The sequence below is a fragment of the Esox lucius genome, chromosome 19 (genome assembly GCF_011004845.1).
Source record: "Esox lucius isolate fEsoLuc1 chromosome 19, fEsoLuc1.pri, whole genome shotgun sequence".
Lineage (NCBI taxonomy): Eukaryota > Metazoa > Chordata > Actinopteri > Esociformes > Esocidae > Esox > Esox lucius.
Window position 1 is genome coordinate 34027575 of NC_047587.1, and position 23368 is coordinate 34050942.

A 23368-nucleotide genomic window follows, 5' to 3' on the forward strand; every position below is an offset into this window, starting at 1 on the left:
TGCTGTTGAACAATTTAAAAACGTTAATTAGAAGCATTTGAAATATGCCTTATGGGAAAAATGAATAGTGAAATGCGAAAAGAATCAGTATCACAGTTTGCCGCAAAATGTTACGGGGATTATGTGGTGTCGGCTATTTGAATCAGTTTAAATATATGCAGGTACCGCGCTTTGTAGCAATTTGAAAACGGTACATTATGTTCAAACTATCTTGGATTTAAACCACCAACCTTCCGGATGCCTTACTCCATTCCCCGATTCCCTAATCTACAGCCAACCTGTGGGAAATTATTGTGATGTATATGGCAATTTATTTTTATTATAAGGACAAGAAAGTCACTCATCCATACCTAAAGGGAAAAAGCGCCTTCTACTGGATTTTCTTCACACTGACAACTTCCTGATTTTCGCTGGACGTGAGCACGTCATGCCGTAACTGGTGGATCCGCCGCACAACCGCATTGTTGTTGGGGGAAAGAAACCAGGGAAGCTCATTAGCAAGTCGCTAAAGGACATTAGTAATTGGTGGCTTTTCCGAAATATTTATGTTTCTAATAGAATCGAATTTGGAATTTAGACAGTCGTGGTGGATACGTCGCCGTATCTTTTAAAATTACAAATCAAAGCTGCTCGAGCGGTGCCCGTTGGATGAGAGGATTGTGTGTGGATTTACTGCTGCTGCTCTGCAGGCCACATCGCCATTGCTTGCAAGCGCTGCTGTTTTCAAAAGCGGAATTTCAGAAGAAACGAAGGTAGATAAAGACACATGTCTAATTCACAAACATATATGCTTTTCATGTTGACCTTAATGCATGTATGCCCGAGCATTATACAGACTAGGGAATACAATGACAGCTTAACTTTACGAAATCGACTCGATTTTTTTTTTAGTCGGACGCCATATTTCCTTAGTTTATTGTGAACGGACTGCCCTAGCTAGCTAGTTAGCGCTGTAACTACAGTAGCTACAAATGGGAGACCACTGCACGGGCGCTGCGCTTTGTATGGGACCTATCTAGCGGTCCAGGCTCTATTGATATTTATTCCTGAACAAGTGTTCTCATTGACTTGGCTATTGTTTTCGTTGCATTCTCTTTGGCCTGGTTCAAGTAATGTTAATTTAAATATGCACGTCAGTCGTCCACAAATTGGTTTCACCTTAAGAGTTAGCCTAGTTAGCCAGCTAACTGCCACACGAGTTTAATATAGCTACCAAGCAACGCAAAACACTACCATAACGTACGTTAGGGCTGTTTAAGCTGTTAGCCAGCTAACGGTTACTAGCCTAACTTAGCGTTGTTTTGCATACATTTGCTAGCCTGATACAGTAACATATTTTCCGCTGACAATTCATTGACTAGCCAGTATAGCTAGGTGGTTATTTAACAATTCTGCTGTCAGCTTATTTCAATATTGCAGGCGCTATGACTTTGCATTTGTTTCTGCAGTTTTGGAACTAGATGGACATCGTTACGTTTGTTGTCATCGTAATGGGTCTAAAATCATAGAAAAATCGCATTGTCCCAGGAGTCCTAAACTAGTTGTTGTCATTGGCGTTACTTGTGTAATTTGTATCCTCATTTTTATGACACTCTCTCTTCGACAAAGAGATCAAACTTTTGGCAAACACAATCTGTTCAGTTATTAATATTATTAATTTTAAAAGTGCTCACCAGTGATATCTGTTCATAAACTATAGATACCAGCAAACACCTGGCATACACGGGGAAAAACGTGAATGAAATAACCTACACTCAAGTAGCCTCGTTGGGTTGAGTATATAAAGTTAGCGTGAGCATATCCTAGGTTACTAGGAATATCCGGTAGTTGGCAATCAAGGTTGTTAATCATTACCGACTGTAATGATTTGAATATCAGCAAATGCCACACTTAGCAAGCCTTTTTAACTATTGGCAAAAAGTGTTATAATGGCCACCTTAATAACAAATAAATAGGCTTTGGAGAATTAGTACTCATTACATGGAACTAAATGTATTAATGTATCCTGTCTGCAAGGAATTAGTGGTGACATTGTATTCATCCATGCTATGATACCTTAATTAAAAGCCTCCTTTTTGTCCATTTCAGAAAGATAAACATAACTGAACCAAGAAATGAAAATTGTGGCTAATGATTTAAAAAAATATTGGATGTCATATCTCATGTATTAATTGTATATTTTGTAGTTTCATAAGGTCTTCAAGATGAAGAAAAAAGTGCGGCATCCTAATCGCATGTCCACACCCCAGAGACCCCCTTCGCCCATCAAACCCTCACCAAACAAGGAGACACTGACCTATGCCCAGGCCCAGCGCATGGTGGACCTGGAGATAGATGGCCGCGTGCACCGGATCAGCATCTATGACAAGCTGGATGTCATCGCTGACGATGACCCCACAGCCCAAGAGATCATGGAGTGTAACAGCAACAAGGAGAACAACGAGAAGCCCCAGCAAGTCTTGATACGTTCTGTGAGGCTCAAGTACAAGAAGAGCCCCACCCTCACCACCTCTCACGGAGCTGCTCCACAAGGGAGCGCCCTCCTTGAACCCAAGTTTCGCACTGTGGAGTACAACCTTCCTGCGGTGCCTCGAAGGCCCTCCATCTATTATAAATATTCAGAAAAAACAGCGGAAGAGCTAGACGAGGAGGTGGAATATGACATGGATGAGGAGGATTACGCTTGGCTGGAGCTTTTCAATGAGAAAAGGAAAAGTGAGGGAATCAGTCAGGTGTCCCAGAACCTCTTTGAGTTCCTTATGGACCGCTTCGAGAAGGAGTCCTTCTTTGCCAGCCAGGGCCAGAGCGATCCGCAGTCCCTCATCGACGAGGACGCCGTCTGTTGCATCTGTATGGACGGTGACGGCCAGGACAGCAACGTCATCCTCTTCTGTGACTCCTGCAACATTGCTGTGCACCAGGAGTGCTATGGTGTTCCGTACATCCCAGAGGGCCAGTGGCTGTGTCGCCACTGCCTCCAGTGTCCCTCGCGGCCCGCAGCCTGTGTCTTCTGTCCCAACAAGGGTGGCGCCCTAAAGAAAACAGACGACGACCGCTGGGGCCACGTGGTGTGTGCCCTGTGGGTGCCGGAGGTGGGTTTTTCCGACACGGTCTTCATCGAGCCCATCGACGGCGTCAGCAACATCCCGCCCGCCCGCTGGAAGCTCACCTGCTACCTCTGTAAGGAGAAGGGTGTCGGGGCCTGCATCCAGTGCCACAAGGTTAACTGTTACACTGCATTTCACGTCAGCTGTGCCCAGAAGGCTGGCCTCTACATGAAAATGGAGCCCGTCAAGGAAGTCACAGAGATGGGGTCACCCACATTCTCCGTCAAGAAGACGGCCTTCTGCTGCGCCCACACTCCTAAAGGGTGCACTCGGAGACCCCTGGCCATTTACGAAGAAGGCCGGGCTAAAAACACTGTCTGTCACAAGAGGGTTGACAAAAGGGGGAGGACGAGGTTAAAAGGGTGGCAGAAGAAGAGCAAAAGATTAGTGGTGACGGTTCCTGAGACGGAAGAAGAGTCTCCCTCTGTGCCCGGGCCCAGTATCACCCCCAGCAGGTAGGCTCAAGCTCTCCAATCAGTTAGTCTAGCTATAACTGAGATTTTTCTGAATGACCAAACCTCCCAACCGATTGGCAAAATGTAATTTCAAAAGTAATCTTCCATCTGACCAATCCCACAGTTTCGACACAATCCTCAATCAAGTGTCTGTCCAAAAGAAGAAGGTGTTTGTGGAGCGGGTGCTGAGCTACTGGATGCTGAAGAGACAGTCGAGGAACGGGGTGCCACTGATCAGGCGTCTACAGGCCAACCCTCAGCCTCCCAAACTGGAGCAACTGGTCAGTCCAGTGGTCAGTCTAAGTGCACATTCGCTTTCATGACTTTTGAATTCAGGATGTGTGTTTCTGTCATACGGTTATCCCAATAGTACATGCGAGCACAGCAGTCTCTCTGTCTGCGTGTCTCTCTGTCTGCGTGTCTCTCTGTCTGCGTGTCTCTCTGTCTGCGCGTCTCTCTGTCTGCGCGTCTCTCTGTCTGCGCGTCTCTCTGTCTGCGCGTCTCTCTGTCTGCGCGTCTCTCTGTCTGCGCGTCTCTCTGTCTGCGCGTCTCTCTGTCTGCGCGTCTCTCTGTCTGCGCGTCTCTCTGTCTGCGCGTCTCTCTGTCTGCGCGTGTACGTGTGTGTCTGTGTCTGTGTGCACGACAGGAATGAGATGATGGAGGGAGAGCGAGATGCAGTCTGCATAAATCCATCGTCCATCATTGGTAGTAGCTGTGGCTAACGTTTACTAGCTACAGTACTTGCAGGACAGGCATTAAGGCACCGTGTGCTTGTGTAATTGGCTCTTGGCATTCTTCACTCTTATTTGTGTAACATGGTAGACTGTATAAACGGGGTATCAAACAAGTTATTGTCCCAGTATTACAAGTAATTTCTTGTGTAGACTACTATTGGTCAGAGGGGTGGTCACATTAGATCCCTCGATGACATGTTGGTGATACAGTTGTGATATCCTATGATACAGCAGGTCATGGGATCAACTTGTCACGTTTAGCCTCGAACAGCCGCCGGATCCTGCAAACTTACATTTAAACACTACATGGATATCAGCCTGATCGGCCTGTGATTCATACCTTTAGGGCATTGGGCATTTCAAACGAGCGTTCAAAAAAGTTAATTTAATTGCAATTGGATCGACCTTCAACTAATCAAACCCACAACGCCCGTGACACAGTACCAAAGCGCCATTATTCAGTAAGCTGATGTTCCTTCCAACAAACAATCCCCTCCAGTTCAGATATGTCTAATGCTGTAGCAGTATCAACGCTAAACTTCTCAGAATAATCTATTGTTGTTATTTCTGCACACTGGTTGCACTGAGCGGGTGCTTCATACTCGTCGTCACCTAGGCCACACCCATAATTTGTGAAAGTGCCCCTAATTGGCCCGTTTAAACAGCAGCTGGCCCCGAACCTGTCTACTCATCACGACCAGACTGATATGCGTGTGTGTTTTAAATGTAAGCTTGCTGGATCAGGAGCTGTGCTTGGCTATGTCATGTTGGCCTTTTGCACTGACTTACTGTCCCGGGGGCAGTAACGTTGGATACTACAAAATCCGCTATAGAGTTAGTGTGACAGATTGTTCAATATTACATGCTGTTTATCTTTATGTTGGTCCCTGTGTCAGCGAGTTGTCAGTGGCTGTATCCCTTAGCCAAGACACAGATGCTCCACTCATTTAGAAAGAGGGGAATCTTGGGAGTTGAAGGAATTGACTCAAACAGACAATTGTTGATATTTTACTATTCTACTACTACAATTTAGTTCTATTATGTGCTATAGTATTCTTAAGCGATCCTGCAGAAAGTTTTAGTAAACAAGCTCAATTTACAACTCCTCTGTTTCTCAACAAGTAGATAAGAGAGAAAAGACCACAGTGTCAGAGGCTTCAGATCCTGTAATCCCTGGGAGGAGACGAGAGAGGTTCTTCCCCTGAGATTAAAATCTTGTGAATGTGAAATGCATTTTTGGACACTGTTGTCACAGGACCGCAGGCTGGAAAATAATCAGGCAATGAAGGAGCAGCTAAAGAAATGGCATCGCCTACGCCACGACCTCGAGCGAGCCCGCCTCCTGCTCGAACTGATCAGGAAAAGGGAGAAGCTAAAGAGAGAAGAGGTACTGACAGTTAGTCCCTGCTTACCCTGGTAGTCCCATAGGAATGTTTATCTGATGGCATGTCCATGACTAAAATCAGCTGGAAATGTATTTCCTTTATTATAATTGAATTCAAAGAGCTTGGGAATCTCTTGTAAATGTTTACATACTAGAACTTTGTGCTATGTCCTGTACCCGATTAGATGAAACTACAACAGTCGGTTCTAGAGGTGCAGCTTACACCATTCAACATTCTACTACGTGCAGTCCTGGACCAGCTTCAGGAAAAGGACCAAGCCAAGATCTTTGCTCAGCCTGTCAGCATTATAGAGGTATAATGCTATGTCATTCACTATAGAATGTGACTTTTACAAACGAAAATAATTGGTACCATATAGATCATATGGGTTATTCCAATACCCTTTGCTCAGCGTCATCTTTTTGCCATCTCGTCAGGTGCCTGATTATTTTGACCACATCAAGAACCCGATGGACTTCTCCACCATGAGGAAGCGCATCGATGCACACGGTTACAAAAGCCTGGAGGAGTTTGAGGCAGACTTCAACCAGATAATATTCAACTGCATGAAGTACAACGCCAAGGACACGTTCTTCCACAAGGCCGGTCTACGACTGCAAGACCAAGGAGGGGCCATCCTCAGGAAGACCCGTCGGGATGCAGAGCGAATCGGCTTTGACTTTGCCAGCGGGATGCACTTCCCTGAGCCGCCCAAAGTGGAGGCCCCTCCCCCGTTCTCTTGGGATGATGGTAAGTTAATGTTTACTACCACACAGCTGAACTTATCTTTGGAGAATAGAGAAATGTTTGAACCCACCACAACAATTTGTTTTGTGGGTGTTTTGCAGTGGACCGGATACTAAACCCAGCCAACCGTCAGCACATGTCTTTGGAAGAGCAACTGAAAGAGCTGCTGGAAAAGCTGGACCTGAGCAGTGCAATGAAGTCCAGTCCATCTCGCAGCAAGCGGCTGAAGCTGCTTAAAAAGACCATTACAGATGTTCGCAGCGAAATCTACCTGAAGACGAGGCGCCCCGCCGTCACCCCTTCTGAAGTGAAACCAGCCGAGACTGAGGAGAAACCACTTCCCCCAATTACACAGAGCACAGAGGAAGAGGGTTCGTATTTGGCTGTCTAAAAGCTACGACTTGGTTCAGTAATGGTTTCTCCTTGCTTGTGTTCAGCCTTCAGGGTTCTATGCTACCATTTACATGTAGACCTATATTAACATTGAGGATCTATGACCATAAGTATTGGGGGCAGGGTTAGGATTAAGAATTGATTGCAGTTAATGAAATGGGTTTGTAGAATTCCACACACAAAACTATAGAAAACATCAAGCAGTGTTTTTCCCCTAGTTAGTGTTTTTAAGTGGTTGGCCTGTAGAGTCAGGTCATTCCAGGGTGTTTATGTTTTCTACTGTGTTTCTGTTTTGGTTATATAGAAGGCGTGTCATTGCCCCCACCCAAACTAGAGCCACTGAACTCTTCTCCACCAGCCATGAACTCCGATAATCATTCAGAACCTCCCATGCTAAAGCCCATCAACGCGAATGCGGACAAGGCTCAGAAGACCCCGAGTTGCAACAGCGTCAAGACCGAAACCGCTACCTCAATACCCCGGGAACCCATCAATGGGCACATCTCTAACCCGCAGTTCCCTGTCACTGACCTCGATGTCGTGGCCACGTCTGTGCTAGCAAAGCCCTCAGTCACGGGTAACAGGCGGACCAATGTGCTCTTTCGCAAGTCGAAGAGTACCAGCCCGCAGAAGGCCCCAAGGACCGCTGAGCAGCTTCCCGGCTCCCCGCCGCTGGGCGCCAAAACCTTCCTGTCTGTGGTCATTCCTCGCCTAGAGACCCTGCTTCTACCCAGGAAGAGGACCCACAGCGCCAGTGGAGAGTGTGACGAAGATGAGGAGGAATCGCCCATCAAGCGCCTCGACACAGGTAAACGTGCATATGCATATTTAATTTTTCCTATTTCATGTATTTAAAAAAGCGTATTTTTGGGTATATGAATGCTGTATTGATGGATGTTTTTAAAACATGCCTTTCCATGTCTTTAGGACTAGCTAATGCCTTTCCGTGTCTCTAGGACTAGCTAATGCCTTTCCGTGTCTCTAGGACTAGCTAATGCCTTTCCGTGTCTCTAGGACTAGCTAATGCCTTTCCGTGTCTCTAGGACTAGCTAATGCCTTTCCGTGTCTCTAGGACTAGCTAATGCCTTTCCGTGTCTCTAGGACTAGCTAATGCCTTTCCGTGTCTCTAGGACTAGCTAATGCCTTTCCGTGTCTCTAGGACTAGCTAATGCCTTTCCGTGTCTCTAGGACTAGCTAATGCCTTTCCGTGTCTCTAGGACTAGCTAATGCCTTTCCGTGTCTCTAGGACTAGCTAATGCCTTTCCGTGTCTCTAGGACTAGCTAATGCCTTTCCGTGTCTCTAGGACTAGCTAATGCCTTTCCGTGTCTCTAGGACTAGCTAATGCCTTTCCGTGTCTCTAGGACTAGCTAATGCCTTTCCGTGTCTCTAGGACTAGCTAATGCCTTTCCGTGTCTCTAGGACTAGCTAATGGCTTTGTTGTTGAACCGGAGACGACGGCCAGCCCCAGTAGGCCCCTAGAGCCTCGCAGGCGCTCTGCCTCCGAATCCAGCATCTCTTCCAGCGGCAGCGTGCTGTGTAGCACCAGGTATGCTTGTTAACAGTGGCGACATATATGTTGTGCCATATGCATGTGAAATCCAGGTCCTCTGGCAGTTGTCTGTGATGTATTGCCACTTACAGTGGGGAGAACAAGTATTTGATACATTGCTGATTTACAGGTTTTCCTATGTACAAAGCATGTAGAGGTCTGTAATTTTTATCATAGGTACACTTCAACTGTGAGAGACAGAACAAAAATCCAGAGAAATCACATTGTTTGATATTTAAATAAGTAATTTGCATTTTATTGCATGACATAAGTGTTTGATCACCTACCAACCAGTAAGAATTCCGTCTCTCATAGACATGTTAGTTTTTCTTTAAGAAGCCCTCCTGTTCTCCACTCATTACCTGTATTAACTGCACCTGTTTGAACTTGTTACCTGTATAAAAGACACCAGTCCGTAAGACTCCAACCTCTCCACAATGGCCAAGACCAGAGAGTTGTGTAAGGACATCAGGGATAAAATTGTAGACCTGCATAAGGCTGGGATGGGCTGCAGGGCTATAGGCAAGCAACTTGGTGAGAAGGCAACAACTGTTGGCGCAATTATTAGAAAATGGAAGAAGTTCAAGATGACGGTCAATCTCCCTCTGTCTGGGGCTCCATGCAAGATCTCACTTCGTGGGGCATCAGCCCAGAACTACGCGGCAGGATCTGGTCAATGACCTGAAGAGGGATGGGACCACAGTCTCAACGAAAACCGTTAGTAACACACTACGCCGTCATGGATTAAAATCCAGCAGCGCATGCAAGATCCCCCTGCTCAAGCCAGCGCATGTCCAGGCCCGTCTGAAGTTTGCCAATGACCATCTGGATGATCTAGAGAAGGAATGGGTGAAGGTCAAGTGGTCTGATGAGACAAAAATAGCTTTTTGGTCTATACTTCACTGGCCGTGTTTGGAGGAAGAAGAAGGATGAGTATAACCCCAAGAACACCATTCCAACCGTGAAGCATGGATGTGGAAACATAATTCTTTGGGGATGCTTTCTGCAAAGGGGTCAGGACGACTGCACCGTATTGAGACGAGGATGGATGGGGCCATGTATCGCGAGATCTTGGCCAACAACCTCCTTCCCTCAGTAAGAGCATTGAAGATGGGTCGTGGCTGGGTCTTCCAGCATGACAACGACCCAAAACACACAGCCAGGGCAACTAAGGAGTGGCTCTGTAAGAAGCATCTCAAGGTCCTGGAGTGGCCTAGCCAGTCTCCAGACCAAAGGTTTCTGTACCAAATATTAAGTTCTGCTTTTGTGATGTATCAAATACTTATGTCATGCAATAAAATGCTAATTAATTATTGAAAAATCATACAATGTGATTTTCTGGATTTTTGTTTTAGATTCCATCACTCACAGTTGAAGAGTACCTATGATAAAAATTACAGACGTCTACATGCTTTGTAAGTGGGAAAACCTGCAAAATCTGCAGTGTATCAAATACTTGTTCTCCCCACTGTACTAGGCAAAATGTTGCACTCCACTTTTGCTTTTAGCCATACTAGCTTACTTGGTTTGCCTTTGTTTCCTGTAGTACAGTCAGAGTGCCAAAAAGTGGTAAAGGGAGGCTGTCCATGGTACGTAGGAGCACAGTGGACGACAAAAACACACTCATCACCTGTATTGAAAATGGGGACTTCACTAAAGCCGCAAAGATTGCAGCAGGTGAGACATTGGTTTTTCGCTTAAATGCACTTTTGCCTTTAGATGAAGGCTACTATGGGACATTATGTAGTATCTAACATTGATCTGGAATATCTAGCAACATCCTCAATTTCGTACATGATTCATTGGATTATTTAGAATATTAGGATATTGGCAGGTTACAGTTTGGGGAATTGTGTTGGGGGGTACCCTGATCTCCCTCCTGCTTGTGGCTTGACAAGGAGCAGAAGGTTAGGACAAACTGACTGGAACCCAGATTAATTGGAAGTCAAGGAATTCGTTTTAAGCAAGTTCTGAGATTGTCACTTTGCAAAACGAGGGAAACATCAGTGAATGATAAATGCAAAGTATATTTGAAAGCATGTGCTTTTACACAAGTGTGGAACTAACCTTCCACTCATGTATAAAAATTCTAGGTAGGCCCTGCTGAGTTCCCTGCACTTTTATATTCATTTATATCAATTCACATCACAGCTGTTTAGGTGGCTAATGGTGGTCTAGTAGCACTAGTCAAGACATTCTTCTTGATTTTGGCAATCAGGGCCTTAGTCGTCTTATCCAGAGAGATTAACTTGTGGATACCATTTTGATATATTAATGTGCTGTTGAAGTTGAATTAAGTTGCTAACCAGCGCTTGCGGAAGATGTTTATGCAGGGCTCATCTGCAAAAGAGACCTTTGGTCTCAGCATGACCTCCCCTGCTAAAATACAGGTTAACCAAAAAGGTTATTTAGCACTAGCCAAATGACTGGAAATCTTATTTGTATTGGTAGCATCATACCTTAGACTTCTTGCCCTTTTACTTTAATGCTGGTCAGCATTGGCCAGTGAAACTAACTAACTTCCTTAATATTGGATGCGGTCTTCAACTCTCTTGAAACAGTTGAGAATCGCTGCAATGACACAGGGCTGTGCATAAAAATCTCAAGATCAGGGAGGGGAGTAAAAGGGTGACAAAAATAAAATAAAAAAGACATCACATTATTAAAGAAGTCCCAAAGTATCCCTTTAAGATATCATGTTGGTGTTTCTTTATTCTTTTAACCAGTGGTTCTCAGCTCCATCCTCCAGGACCCAGAGTACTACTGTTTTTTCATTCTAACCCTCCAATTCGTGACTGATATATACGCCAGATTAATTAAATTGACCAGGTAGAATAGAAAACCAGCAGTGCTCAGGGCCCACTACCTAGGCTCTTGAGTTATGTACCAGTGATTTAGACATGCCACTGTGTACGTTCCTCCCAGCACCACGTTCTAACTCTCTTCTAATTTTGTTGTGATTGTTATTTCTTTATTCTGTCACCATCTTGTCCCAGTGGTCTGAACTTACATGCTCCAGGGCAGCAACGGTCTCCCTGTCTTGACTAATATATCTGACTTCCTATACATAATTCAGCAGGTTCTGTTCTCCTTTCGGTCTCAAACGGCCCTCTACACCACCCTGCATTGTTTCAGAACTGAGTGAACCTGTATTTAACCGTTATGTTCTTCTGTAATGTTTCCCTGTGTGACTGTGAACATACCGTCATGTTCTTGTATTCTTGTCAAATCCTTGTCTACCCCTGTCAGTGTGAGCATGGCTTTTAGAGTAGTGTTACTATTTTCTGTTTACCGTTAACCCCCCATAACTTGCTTGTCGTTATTCCTGCTTCCGTAGAGGTTGGCAACGGAAATATTTGGATGCCCACTAGTACTACAACCTATGTACTGGAACCCCTTAAACTAGTTTGGGCAAAGTGTAGTGGATATCCCTCCTACCCTGCCTTGGTGAGTGCGAGTGAGATCATGTGTTCCAGAGACTGGCCATCTACAGTGCCTTCAGAAACATCTTGTGTTTAGAATTGATAGATGTTATCTTTTTTCATATCTACATGCAAAATCCTATAATGTCAAAGTGGAAATTGTTTTGAAATGTTTTAGAAATGTTGCATGCGCCAATAAAAGCATCATTACTAACTAAAGGGAACCATTAAATGTTTTACCATGAGGCCAATCAATGTTACAATGTTTTTGGAGCGTTTCTCATTAGAGAACTGAGGATATGCATCCTTTTGTTGGAAATGTTACAAGGCGCTAAGGTAATGCACTTAAGTTTTTGTCTTGATTGCAAAGCATTGTTTCAGGGGAAATTATTCTGTTTAATGTCTTCTGCAAATTGGGAGATGGTCTTCTTTTTTTCTCTGTGCAGTGACACTTTTCACTGAAGTTCATGACCTGTTGTGCAACCTTATATTTCCAGGTCTGAACACTAGATGGTGTCCTTTCTGCTTAAACAGCTCTCATTTATCCACATAGCATTTTGCCAGTTAAGCATCTGATAAAAATGATCCATTACGGTTTAAATTTAGAATGGGGCGAGGGTTGCACCGCTACCAATCAAGAGGTTAATTGGCCCCAGCTAGATTTAGGTACTACCCTGGTAGTGGGATAGGCTCCGGGTTTTACAATGATGAGTCCAGCATTTCAGTTGTCTGTATCATTTAGACCATTCCCCTGTGAACAAGCTAAGCAAGAATTTAAATGGCTTTTAGAAGGTTTTAAAGGTTGTGGCCTATAGTGGTCTTAAATGGTAAATATCCTAAAACATTTTATTTTGCTGGGGGACAAGCTTTTGTGTATAAGGTATTACACAATGTTATTTGATTTAATAATTATTGTCCCTAATCACATTATATATAGATGCATGAGAGCCTGAAAGATGAATGGTGGATATGTGTTAAATGCCCTAGTGTAAACGAGCTCAGAAGATACTTGGACCAGCATTTCAAACATTCGGAAGAATTTACTGAAGAAATTGAAGGGACTAAAATTAGGTCATCACTGGACACACATTAGGTCATCAACATTGGACAACTGACAGCAGAAATGTTTACATTGACCGTGTGTGATGTTCTTGCATTGTTGCTGAAGTTGGGTGACATCATAGACCTTTCTGTGTTGCAAAGGTTTTAAAGCAATTAAAGGAAAATACAAAGGAAAAAGTCATTATACTTGTGATTTTCCAGGAAAACTACAAGTTTTACAGGAAAACTAGTTTTACTGTACTACAAGCTAAATGACCAAATTAATGATGATTCATTGTTTCTGACAGGAAAGTGACTGGTTTTAAGCCATGTCTGGAGGAATATGGAGAAAAATGGGCCTATTGCAAGTGTTCGCTATTTCGGTAATGCCGTAATGGACTGCATATAGAGGAAGTTAAATTAATCTCAAGTAATTTTCATAGAAAAACTGGATATGGGACTTTGATGCAAATAACTGAATGTGACCAAAGCAACCATGCCAGGAACCTGTAGTTTCCACTCTAATAGCATAACAGGTGCAAAATGAGTATTCATTGACATAAATGTTGCCATTATGTGTATCTTTTTTCTTGGTCAAACAGAAGACTAGAAGAAAATCAGTTATTGGCTTCCAAATACTTTTTTTTCTTTTTTTGCAACAACAGTACTCTACTTAACCTTTGAACAAAAATTGTGTTCCTGAGACTATGGAGTTTAGTTTGTACTCATGAGTTTGTAGTTTTAACCATTTGGTCTTACTGTTCTTTTTAAGACCACTTCAGAAAACATTGTTCGATTACTCTAAATCTGTGTTCCCAAGACTTTACTCTGCAAAAAATACATGTAATACATGCCTTATAGGGGCACATTCACAAGAATCAGACATAAACAGTAACATTTTGTTTTTACCACACACCCCCAAGCTATTTATTTTCAATAAATAAATGTCAAGTATCCGCATCTCTGTGGGGTTTGAATACAATTCATAATATATCAGTCAAAAGTTTGGACACTTCTACTGATTCAAGGTTATTTCTATAGTTTAAAATGTTTTCTACATTGTAGAATAATTGTGAATACATAATTGTGAAGTCGATGAAATAACACATGGAATTCCAGGTGACAACCTCATGAAGCTGGTTGAGATTTTGATCAGTTTAGCACTTTTTTTGGTTATTACAAGATTCCATGTGTTATTTTTTAGTTTTGATGTCTACACTATTATTCCACAAAATGGTAATGGAAAAGAAATATCCAAAACTGTCTAATACTTTGACTGGAAATGTCCAAAACTTTTACTGGTACTGTATGTTTTATACACTTGCATACATTTGGTTTGACATTCCACTTTGACTTGAGTATTTTGCAATGATAGTTCCCCGCAAAATGACACTTAACAACTAATGCAATGAAATCTAGGTAAAGATTGAGGGCGAAACTTTCCGAAGGCACTGTACAGTATGTCTCTATATCTTCCATCCATTCCTCTCATTGTAAGTGGTGTAGCTTGTGATCGCGCACGCCCATGCTGCTCAGCTTCAGTGTGTTGTGGTTAGTATGGCTGTGTTAGGAATCAACCAAGGAGTCACACAGATTGCTTAGCGCTTTCTGGGTGACTCCAGTAGCATGGAATCTGTTTGTAGTAGTGAGTGATTGTTTTAACGTCAGTTCCTGTCCACCAGTTTGAGCCTTTGCTGTACCAACACCACGATTCCATGCATCCTCTTGTTCTCAGGCCTGTAGAGTCAATTATTTATCTCCTCCTCCATGCAGATCATAGACCCCAAGATGCCAAGGACCGGGTCTCACCACAACGGGGTCTCCCTCCCCCTGCCCCCTCTGGACGTCCTCAGGGTCGGAGAGCAGATGCAGTACAGGTCCGAAGAGAAACTCTTCCTCGTCCACTTCTTCGACAACAAGCACAGCTGGTGAGATGACGCGCCCCTTCTATAGTTAAGCCACTCATGAAGGTCTGAAATGGCCAGCTGTTAATTTTCAAACAAACTGAGTTAAAACACCTAAAAGCAGGACATTTTTGTACAGACCCCTGTATTTGGAAATTGAGGTTATCTTGATTTCCACATTGGCCTATTGCTAGTGTTATTTTAACATTTCCTCAATGTGTTCTACAGGCAATGGCTTCCTAGATCCAAGATGGTTCCCTTTGGTGTCAATAAGACCGTGGACAAGATCAAACTAATAGAGGGCCGCTCATCTGGCATTCGTAAAGCCGTGCAGACCGCCTTTCAGCGAGCAATGGCCCACCTGAGCCAGGTCAAGGACAAGTCTAGCAGCTAGCCCTGTGCTCATGACTGAACCTGCTCATGCACCCACCACCCCGCACCTCCAGATGGAGCCCTTCCTCAGCTCTCCTTAGTTTACTTGATATTCCACAGCAGTCCCAGTATTCCTCTCTCGTGCGCACACACGTCCTTATCATGTTTACTGTCACCTTTGTACTGTGGGAGAATCTCAAGCAGCCCAACAGTCTCTTTGGTGCAGGTTTTTATTCCACGTCATGTCTTGATTATATCAACTGTGCTGCTCATGGTAAATGATGGGTATTACGCCACGACATGCATGCTCCATTTTAATCTATTCCATTCGAAATACTGTAGTTTGCTACATGTCATAGCCATGTGAATCAATGAGCTATGCAACTGAACTCGTGATTGGGTTGGTGGGTGCAAAAACCTTAACATGGAGAAAAGAGGACCGACTCAATGAAAATCACTGGTCTAACCTGATGAATGTGCTGGAGTTGAATCTCTGTCCTGTAATGTGCTGCAAGACTGCTGCAACCTTCACTGCCATTACGATGCTCACCCTCACTCCGATCTCCTATTTGCAGCAGCCCTGTATTTAACCCTGTAAATACCTGTACAAGGCCTGACACTAATTTATTCTGTTTTCAGTTATTATTGGTACTGCGTGTTCACTTACTTGCTATTTATACTGTAGGGGTGATACATGGCAGCACTGTGGTGCATATTAAATAAATGCTGGTGCTACAACCTGTGCCAGTCTTAGTTCCAACTGAGACTCAACCAGGGCAAAAAAGATACTGTATTGATGGAACTTTCTTTTTATTTCCGCTACTTTTTTTTACCGTTTCTTAAGTTATTGAAGTTTATGGACAAACTTCTTTTGGCATTAATGTTTGTTTTTTTAAATACAAGAATGTTTTTACGGGACTTAGTGTGTTTTGTTTGTACATATTTATATAAATCTATATAATTGTATACATCAGATGCTTTCAAAGTTTAAAAAGCCGAAAGTGCATCATTCACACAAAACCAAAAATTTACTGCCCAGATTTTCCTTTTTTTTGACAGTTTGTTTCCTTCTTGTTTAGTGTGTGTGATTGGTGAATCTGAACCTGTAAAACATTGTATTTGTACAAAAAGGTTTTGACTGTGTTACAGGGACCTATACCATGACCATAGGTAAATGTGCCTGTACTAATTTATTGTAAGGGAGAAGTGTATATGCATTACTTTATAGAGAAAGAATTGTAAGAGATACTATTGGCTCACTAGGAACCAGCTGTAGAGGCTCGTTTTGAATATTGTTTGTTTTAATCAGAGGCATTAATCTTAATGGTGGGGCAACATAATCCATTACATTTTATTCTGTTAGGAGGATCTGGGGTAGCAGTCGGTAGATTTATTTTCTTTTTTTTCAATCAATTTTCGTATGGATGTTCTGTAAATAGACTTGGTACTAGTCTTATTCTCTGGGAAAACCACATTATAGCCAATGGGAGTGGATGCTGGCAATGTCCAGTATTTTTATATTAAAACTGAAAATAAAAAAATTGGTATTCAATCACAGATTTTCTGGGATCTTCTTGTTTGAGGAAAATTCCATAGATCCCCACAAGATGGAGCTAGGCTGCCATTCTGAGGGGCAATGTCCAATGGAATGGCCGTATGCAACATACAGTACCCGTCAAAGGTTTGCACACACCTACTCATTCAAGGCTATTTGTTCAGTTTTAGTATTTTCCACATTGTAGAATAACAGTGAAGACATCAAAGCTGTTAAACACGTGGAATAATGTAGCAACCAAATAAGTGTTAAACAGATCAAAATGCATTATACATTGTTGGTACTTCAAAGTAGCCGCCCTTTGCCTTGATGGCAGCTTTACGCACTTTGCATTCTCTCACCCAGCTTCACGAGGTAGTCACCTGTAATGCATTTCAATGTGCCTTGTTAAACATTAATTTGTGCTATTTGATTCCTTATTGTGTTAGGTTGAGAATACAGAGGATGACAAGGTGGGTATGAAGACCATAATGTCTGTACTTTAGTAGTCCATATTATGGCAAGAACAGCTCAAATAGGCAAAGAGAAATGGCGGTCCATCATTACTTTAAGACAAGAACTTTTGCGACTACATGTGAAGAAACTAAAAAATATGATTTGCTATGTAGCTGTCATGAGGACCGCCACAGGAAAGAAACAGTTACCTTTGCTGCAGAGTATGCGTTTATTAGTTTCACCATCCTCAGAAATCGGCTATTAACTGCACCTCTGATTGCAGCCCCAATGAACGCTTTACAGGGTAACAGACACATCTCAATGTCAACTGTTTAGAGGAAACTGCATACCTCAGCCATTTATTATTGAATTGCTCCAAAGAAAACTATTAAGAGAATTGCTCGGGCCAAGAAACATGAGAAATTGACATTAGACTGGTGGCCTGATGAGTCCAAATTTGAGATTCTTGGTTTCAACTGTCTTGTCGTTTGGGAGATGCAGAGTGAGGGAACAGATGATCTCTGCATGTGTGGTTACTGCTGTGAAGCATGGAGGATGATGTGTGATGGTGTGGGTGTGCTTTGCTGGTGACAGTGCGATTTATTTAGAATTCAATGCACTCTCAACCAGCATGTCTACCACAGCATTCTGCAGTGATACGCCATCCGATCTGGTTTGTGCTTAATGTGACTGTCATTAGTTTTTTTCAACAAAATAGTGACCCAGAACATACCTCCAGGCTGTGTGAGGGCTATTTGACCAAGGAGAGTGGTGGTTCTGCGTTAGATGACCTGCCGTGAACCCAACTGCGATGGGTTTTGATGTGAAGGAAAAGCAGCCAACAAGTGGTAAGCATATGTGGAAACTCCAAGGCTGAAACACATTTCAGGTGACACCTCATGAAGCTGGTTTAGAGAATCCCAGGAATGTGTGAAGATGCCATCAAGACATATGGTGTCTTTGAATAATCGAAAATATAAATGTATTTTGATTTGTTTAACACTTTTTGCTTACTCCATCTTTTCATGTATTATTTTATTATTTTGATGTTTTTACAAAAGTTCTAGAATGTGGAAAATAGAAAATAAAGAAATTCCCTTGAATGATTAGGTGTGTCTGAACATTTGACTAGTACTGTAGGTTTATTCACAAACTGGTAATTAGGGTAACTTGGGGGTAAACAACCCCCTTAAGGGATATCTATTTTCTGACAAAAAAAAAGCATTGTTTGATCAGATTTTTATATTGACTATAGTCAGACAAATACATTTAGAATTTTTTGTATAATTATTGGGCAGAATGAATCTATTTTATTTAAACTTAATCAAATGCCAAACTATGTAAAATGGGGTGTTTTACCCCATTATGGGTTATCATACCCCACTATGAAAATAGCAAAATGCCCCTGGAAAACTGCCGCCTGGGTTTTTTCTATACCTCCAATTAATTAATTAATTCCATATTTAGATGTCAAATAATTCTATCTTGATAGCAGTATTTAAGTGAGTTAACAAAACCAATTATAACCATGATATTGCACATTCCAATAGCCAAAGACAAAAAGCTATATATAACACGTATTAAAATTTTAAATAACCTTTGATCACTAATTTTTAAATATGTTATATTAACCGTGTAAAAGTATAAAGTTAGAAACATTAGATCAATAATATTGGGCAATTAATTCAATATCAGTACCAATGGCTAGGCCTATTATATTAGATGTTAATATATGCTCAGAAAACTACCTATGAAACAAAAAAATAAATATATTAGGCTATATCTTGATTTTCTATTATATTTCAGCAAATTTAAATCAGTGTAGTCTAACTTCATCACATCAAAATGTTTTCTAAATGACAAAAAATAACATCAATTTATGTCAAAATCGGTTTTGGGGAATTGCTTGCTTAGTTGAGATGGTTCAACAACCTTTCTAGATTAACAAGAATAGTGCAAACTAAGGAATCTGTGAAAATTTACCGTCATTTCGTGGTTTGGTGCAGAATTATGGGGAGGGGGGTGTTTAACCCAGGGAGGAGTTTAACTCCAATCAACCCTACTAGTGGTGAAGGAAACTCCTCATCCCAGTCACAAGACTTGCAGTACCTCCATGTTTTGTGCTATTTATGAGTTCAAGCATGTGAATGCATGCACCCATCTCATATTTTGGACTTCCGCATTGGTTATAAATGCGGTCGTACAACCAATCTAATCTAGATAAGAAGTTTTTCTAATGCTATATTCAGTTAGGCTAATTATTACATTACAAAACCAATAGTTTTATAAGAAGCTTTGACATTGATTTATGTCGTTAAAGGGACTGAACTGAGCAAAAGTAATGTTTCTCTTCAGAACTGCATATTAGTCAGCCCATAATCCATAAAGAAACGGTGGGCTTTGCACTACCCACATCTCCCCTCAATCAGATGCTAATTGTTTGGGGAGGAAGGCTGCCGGAGAAAGCCAACCAACTGTGAAGATCAATCTCCCAGCATCAGCCTCATCAGAGATCTTTGGACTGAGGCATGTATGCTAATTATCTGCTAGTTCTACGGCAGCCCCTGTCTCATGTGTGGGTGATGGGGTTCTGTAAAATTACCTGATAGAAAACCCAGCAGGTGAGTCTCTTAGAAAATGCCTTATTTCTGCCTGCTACCTTGTACTCAATCACCATTTTTGGTAAAGGACAACAACGCCTGCAGACGGAGAGAGTCCTGCCCCGTACAGCCAGGATGGAAACACTGGAACAGTATGTTGATAAGGGTCCTTTCATTGATGCCATTCAATTCAGTTAGACTGATGCTCCTAGATCAGAGATGCAGGGCAGGTGCAACTAGAGAATGGCAGTATTTTGTTCTAAACAATCTACACATCCTTTTTATTGGTATTTTGTTATTTCGATTTTCACTGGCTGGAACTACAGTCAATGTCCTGTGTATTTTCTAACAAGATACTTATAACTTTTATGTTGGCTGTGTTGTGACTGAGACCAAATGGCATGACATTACATTATTTTACCCATAGTTACCGGTTTGGCCTAGCAACACAATTTTATTCATACTGACTTATTTCCGAGGTACAAGGGGCAGTAGTCTCTGGAACAAGGTGGTGGTTTTGGTTTTGCTTTATAACGCCCAATAGTCGATCTACAAGAAAGTTAAGCATGTACACCTTGTGGGTTATCAATTGCTTAATTATCTATAAAACATGTATCATAAAACAATAGACCACCCTACATGTTGCACTAAACTGAATGTAATTCAAAGTGTAATAGGTTGTATTTTCAAAAAAATCTTTGAAAAGTTTTGATAGAAATCTGATATGTGGGTAGTGTGCTCACACACTGTGCTCAAGTGAACAATACCCAGCTTGCTATGCAATTTTTTGTAATTTACATTTGTGCTTCGTCATTTACAACCCTGCTGCGTAAAATGTAATTAAAAACAGAATGCCAATGATCATTTAAACCCTATATTCAATAGAAAATTGTACAAAGACAACATATGAAATGTTGAAACTGAGACATTTTATTATTTCTTGGAAAATATATGCCCGCTTTGAATTTGATGCCAGGAACACAAGTTGGGACAGAGGCAACAAAAGACTGGAAATGTTGTATAATGCAAAAAAACTGAACCTGGTGGATTATCACACAACTAATTAGGTAAATTGGCAACAGGTCAGTAACTTGATTGGGTATTAAAAGATCCTTCCTGAGAGGATGGGAAGGTTGAAATAACAACCTAAAGAAATGAGGATGGGAAAGACTGCATGGGCAAATAGTGCAACAATTTAAGAATAACATTTCTCAATGTAGAATTGCTAAGTTTGGGGATCTCACCATCTATGGTACATAATATCATTAAAAGATTCTGAGAATCCGGAGAAATCTCTGTATGCATGCAAGGTACAAGGCCGAAAACCAATATTGGATGGATGTGATCTTGGGGCCCACTGCATTAAAAACAGACACAATTCTGTAGTGGACATTGCTGCATGGCCTCAGGAACACTTGCAAAAACCATTGTCTGTGAACAAAGTACATTGCTGCATCCACAAATGCAAGTTAAAACTACCATGCAAAGAAGAAACCACATATAAACAAGATCCAGAACCACCGTCGCCTTCTTTGGGCCCAAGCTCATTTAAGATGGACTGACGAGAAGTGCAAAACTGTCCTTTCAAAATTTTAAATGATTTTGTCATCGACGTCGTTTTCTTCAGACTAAAGAGAAAAGGGACCATTGTTAAAAGCAGAGGTGATGCAACACTGGTAAACATGCCCCTGTCCCAACTTTTTTGAACCATGTTGCTGCCATTAAATAAAAAATGGGTACGTATTCTTCCAAAAACAATAAAATGTCAAATTTTTTGTATTTGATATGTTTTCTTTATATGATTTTCAGTTAAATACAGGGATGAATGATTTGCGCATCATTGTATTCTTGTTTTGTTTTCATTTTACGCAGTGTCCCAAGCTTTTTGGAAACAGGGTTGTAATATTTGGTGACTTACAATCAGAGCAAAGCCGTACATGCAAATATTAGGATTCAAGTTAGGTTGGGGAACACTGTCAGAATGGCCACTGTCTTTTAAATGTCAGTCATGCATCAATATACATTATATATCAACCACCTAACAGAAGTAAAAGCATAAAGCTTAGTCAAACTAGTCAGGTGAGAATCCAGGCGTGGTTTGGGGACGTATTGTTTTTGTGGCACCTGAAAGTTAAAATGCTCAAAGATTGTGTGTTAATACTTCCATTTTAAATACTACCATGTGACGTATATTTTTGTGTGAGCAACAGAACTGTCAAAGGCATGGAATACCAGCCACTAGTAGTGGTTGAATGTCTGTTGTATTAAACAAGAAACCAGGCAAGCCTAATTCAGCCGGCCATGTTGCTACCTCGAAATTCGAACCCGGGTCACCCGCCGGAAAGGCTGTGTGGTTAACCCATAGACTGTATAAATAAGGGTTAACCACTACACGACGGAGCTGTACAGGTGCTGGGTGTTAGTGTAGCCTGTTGTCTCTATCCTGAACAAATCCTCTTTCGTCATTAGCCGTTTTAATAGTTCATTGGTCATTCGTGAATGACATTGATACAGTTAAACTGACTAACGTTTCTTAATGTGTATTGTGTTTGCCACTGGCCGTTTGAACAGTGTATTTGCCAGTAATAAGCTTTACTTGTATCTACTAACTTACTGGAATAGTCATATGAATTGGGCAATTGCTAGCCAGTCTGCCAAAGCTATTTCATTTCAAGGAATAATATTTTTTTTTCTTTCATGGCAAAACAATGTACTTTTCGTTCGTGAATGACTACATACAATAACTATTCACAAGGGCGACGATAACTAACTTTTTCATCAAGTGAAAAGACGAGAGAATCGTGGAAACTACCAGAAATAATTAATAAATGTCATTACTCTCAATAGAGACTACAAGGTGTAGTCAGTCAAGCACCCAGTCAGTCAGTCAGTAAGAGACATATGCTCTTCTTAGCCCGCTCCGCTTACGTGGTCAGGCAAAAATTGCCACCTCTAGGCACTTCCCCTACTAGCTACTTCAATCAGGCGCTGCAACACCTCGGTAATAGTAACAATACAATGATGTGCTCCTAATGGGGGAAAATGTGACAAATAATTTATTCTGACACATAGCGTGAGCTTTAGTCAATTGTAATGAATGAGTTGCATGTAATAGTCAATTGTAATGAAACTATTTGCATATAATTTACATATCTTTCACATTTGTTAGATAAATCACATGTCACAAATTACGATAGACTAGGTGGATTATTATTTACCATGAATCTTTAAACTCATTATTTCCTGATTTACCATTTCAGTAGCAGACATTGAAATGTTGGTAATTTTTTACTGGATAGATGGTGAATGCATCTCAGCGTAAAAAGCAGGTGTCCACCTCAACAAACCTGCTTTTTGTTTGAGACTGCCCAAAACGTGTTCACAGCCTCACCACATTATTTCTCCTTCATGCTCAGATTTGTGGTCTTACTCATGACTAGAAAGTTCAATGTTCCCTGATCAAAAAACTACTCAATAATGCTACTTCAAAATTGTATGGCTGAAAGGAGAAATGCACATTGTGACTTATAAAAGCCTTAAATAATAAAGAGTTGCTTAATTACATTAAACTTGTTAAATACAAAACATGCTGTATTTGTAAAGAATCACTATATCTCGTCACTGAGTTAGATGTTTTGAATATTCTGTTTCTAGGGTCTACATGACAG

At 41.6% G+C, this 23368-nt stretch overlaps 1 protein-coding gene across 4 annotated transcripts; it reads left to right on the top strand.

The window, feature by feature from the left end:
• Positions 1-426: 426 nt before the first annotated feature.
• On the top strand, positions 427-15084 carry LOC105009343 (bromodomain-containing protein 1-like). Of its 4 annotated transcripts, XM_034288347.1 has the most exons (12): positions 430-752; positions 2187-3562; positions 3687-3855; positions 5552-5683; positions 5866-5994; positions 6119-6431; positions 6530-6799; positions 7126-7629; positions 8242-8368; positions 9918-10048; positions 14608-14762; positions 14967-15084. In XM_034288347.1, exons 2-12 carry the CDS (start codon positions 2205-2207, stop codon positions 14979-14981), a joined length of 3303 nt encoding a protein of 1100 aa, XP_034144238.1. In that variant the 5' UTR covers positions 430-752; positions 2187-2204; the 3' UTR covers positions 14982-15084. The 4 variants fall into 4 exon arrangements, with proteins under 4 accessions (XP_034144239.1, XP_034144237.1, XP_019900526.3 ...); XM_034288348.1 differs by lacking the exons at positions 14608-14762; positions 14967-15084 and adding an exon at positions 11709-12044 and having other exon boundaries at positions 427-752; positions 3687-3843; XM_034288346.1 differs by lacking the exons at positions 14608-14762; positions 14967-15084 and adding an exon at positions 11709-12044 and having other exon boundaries at positions 428-752.
• Positions 15085-23368: the final 8284 nt, after the last annotated feature.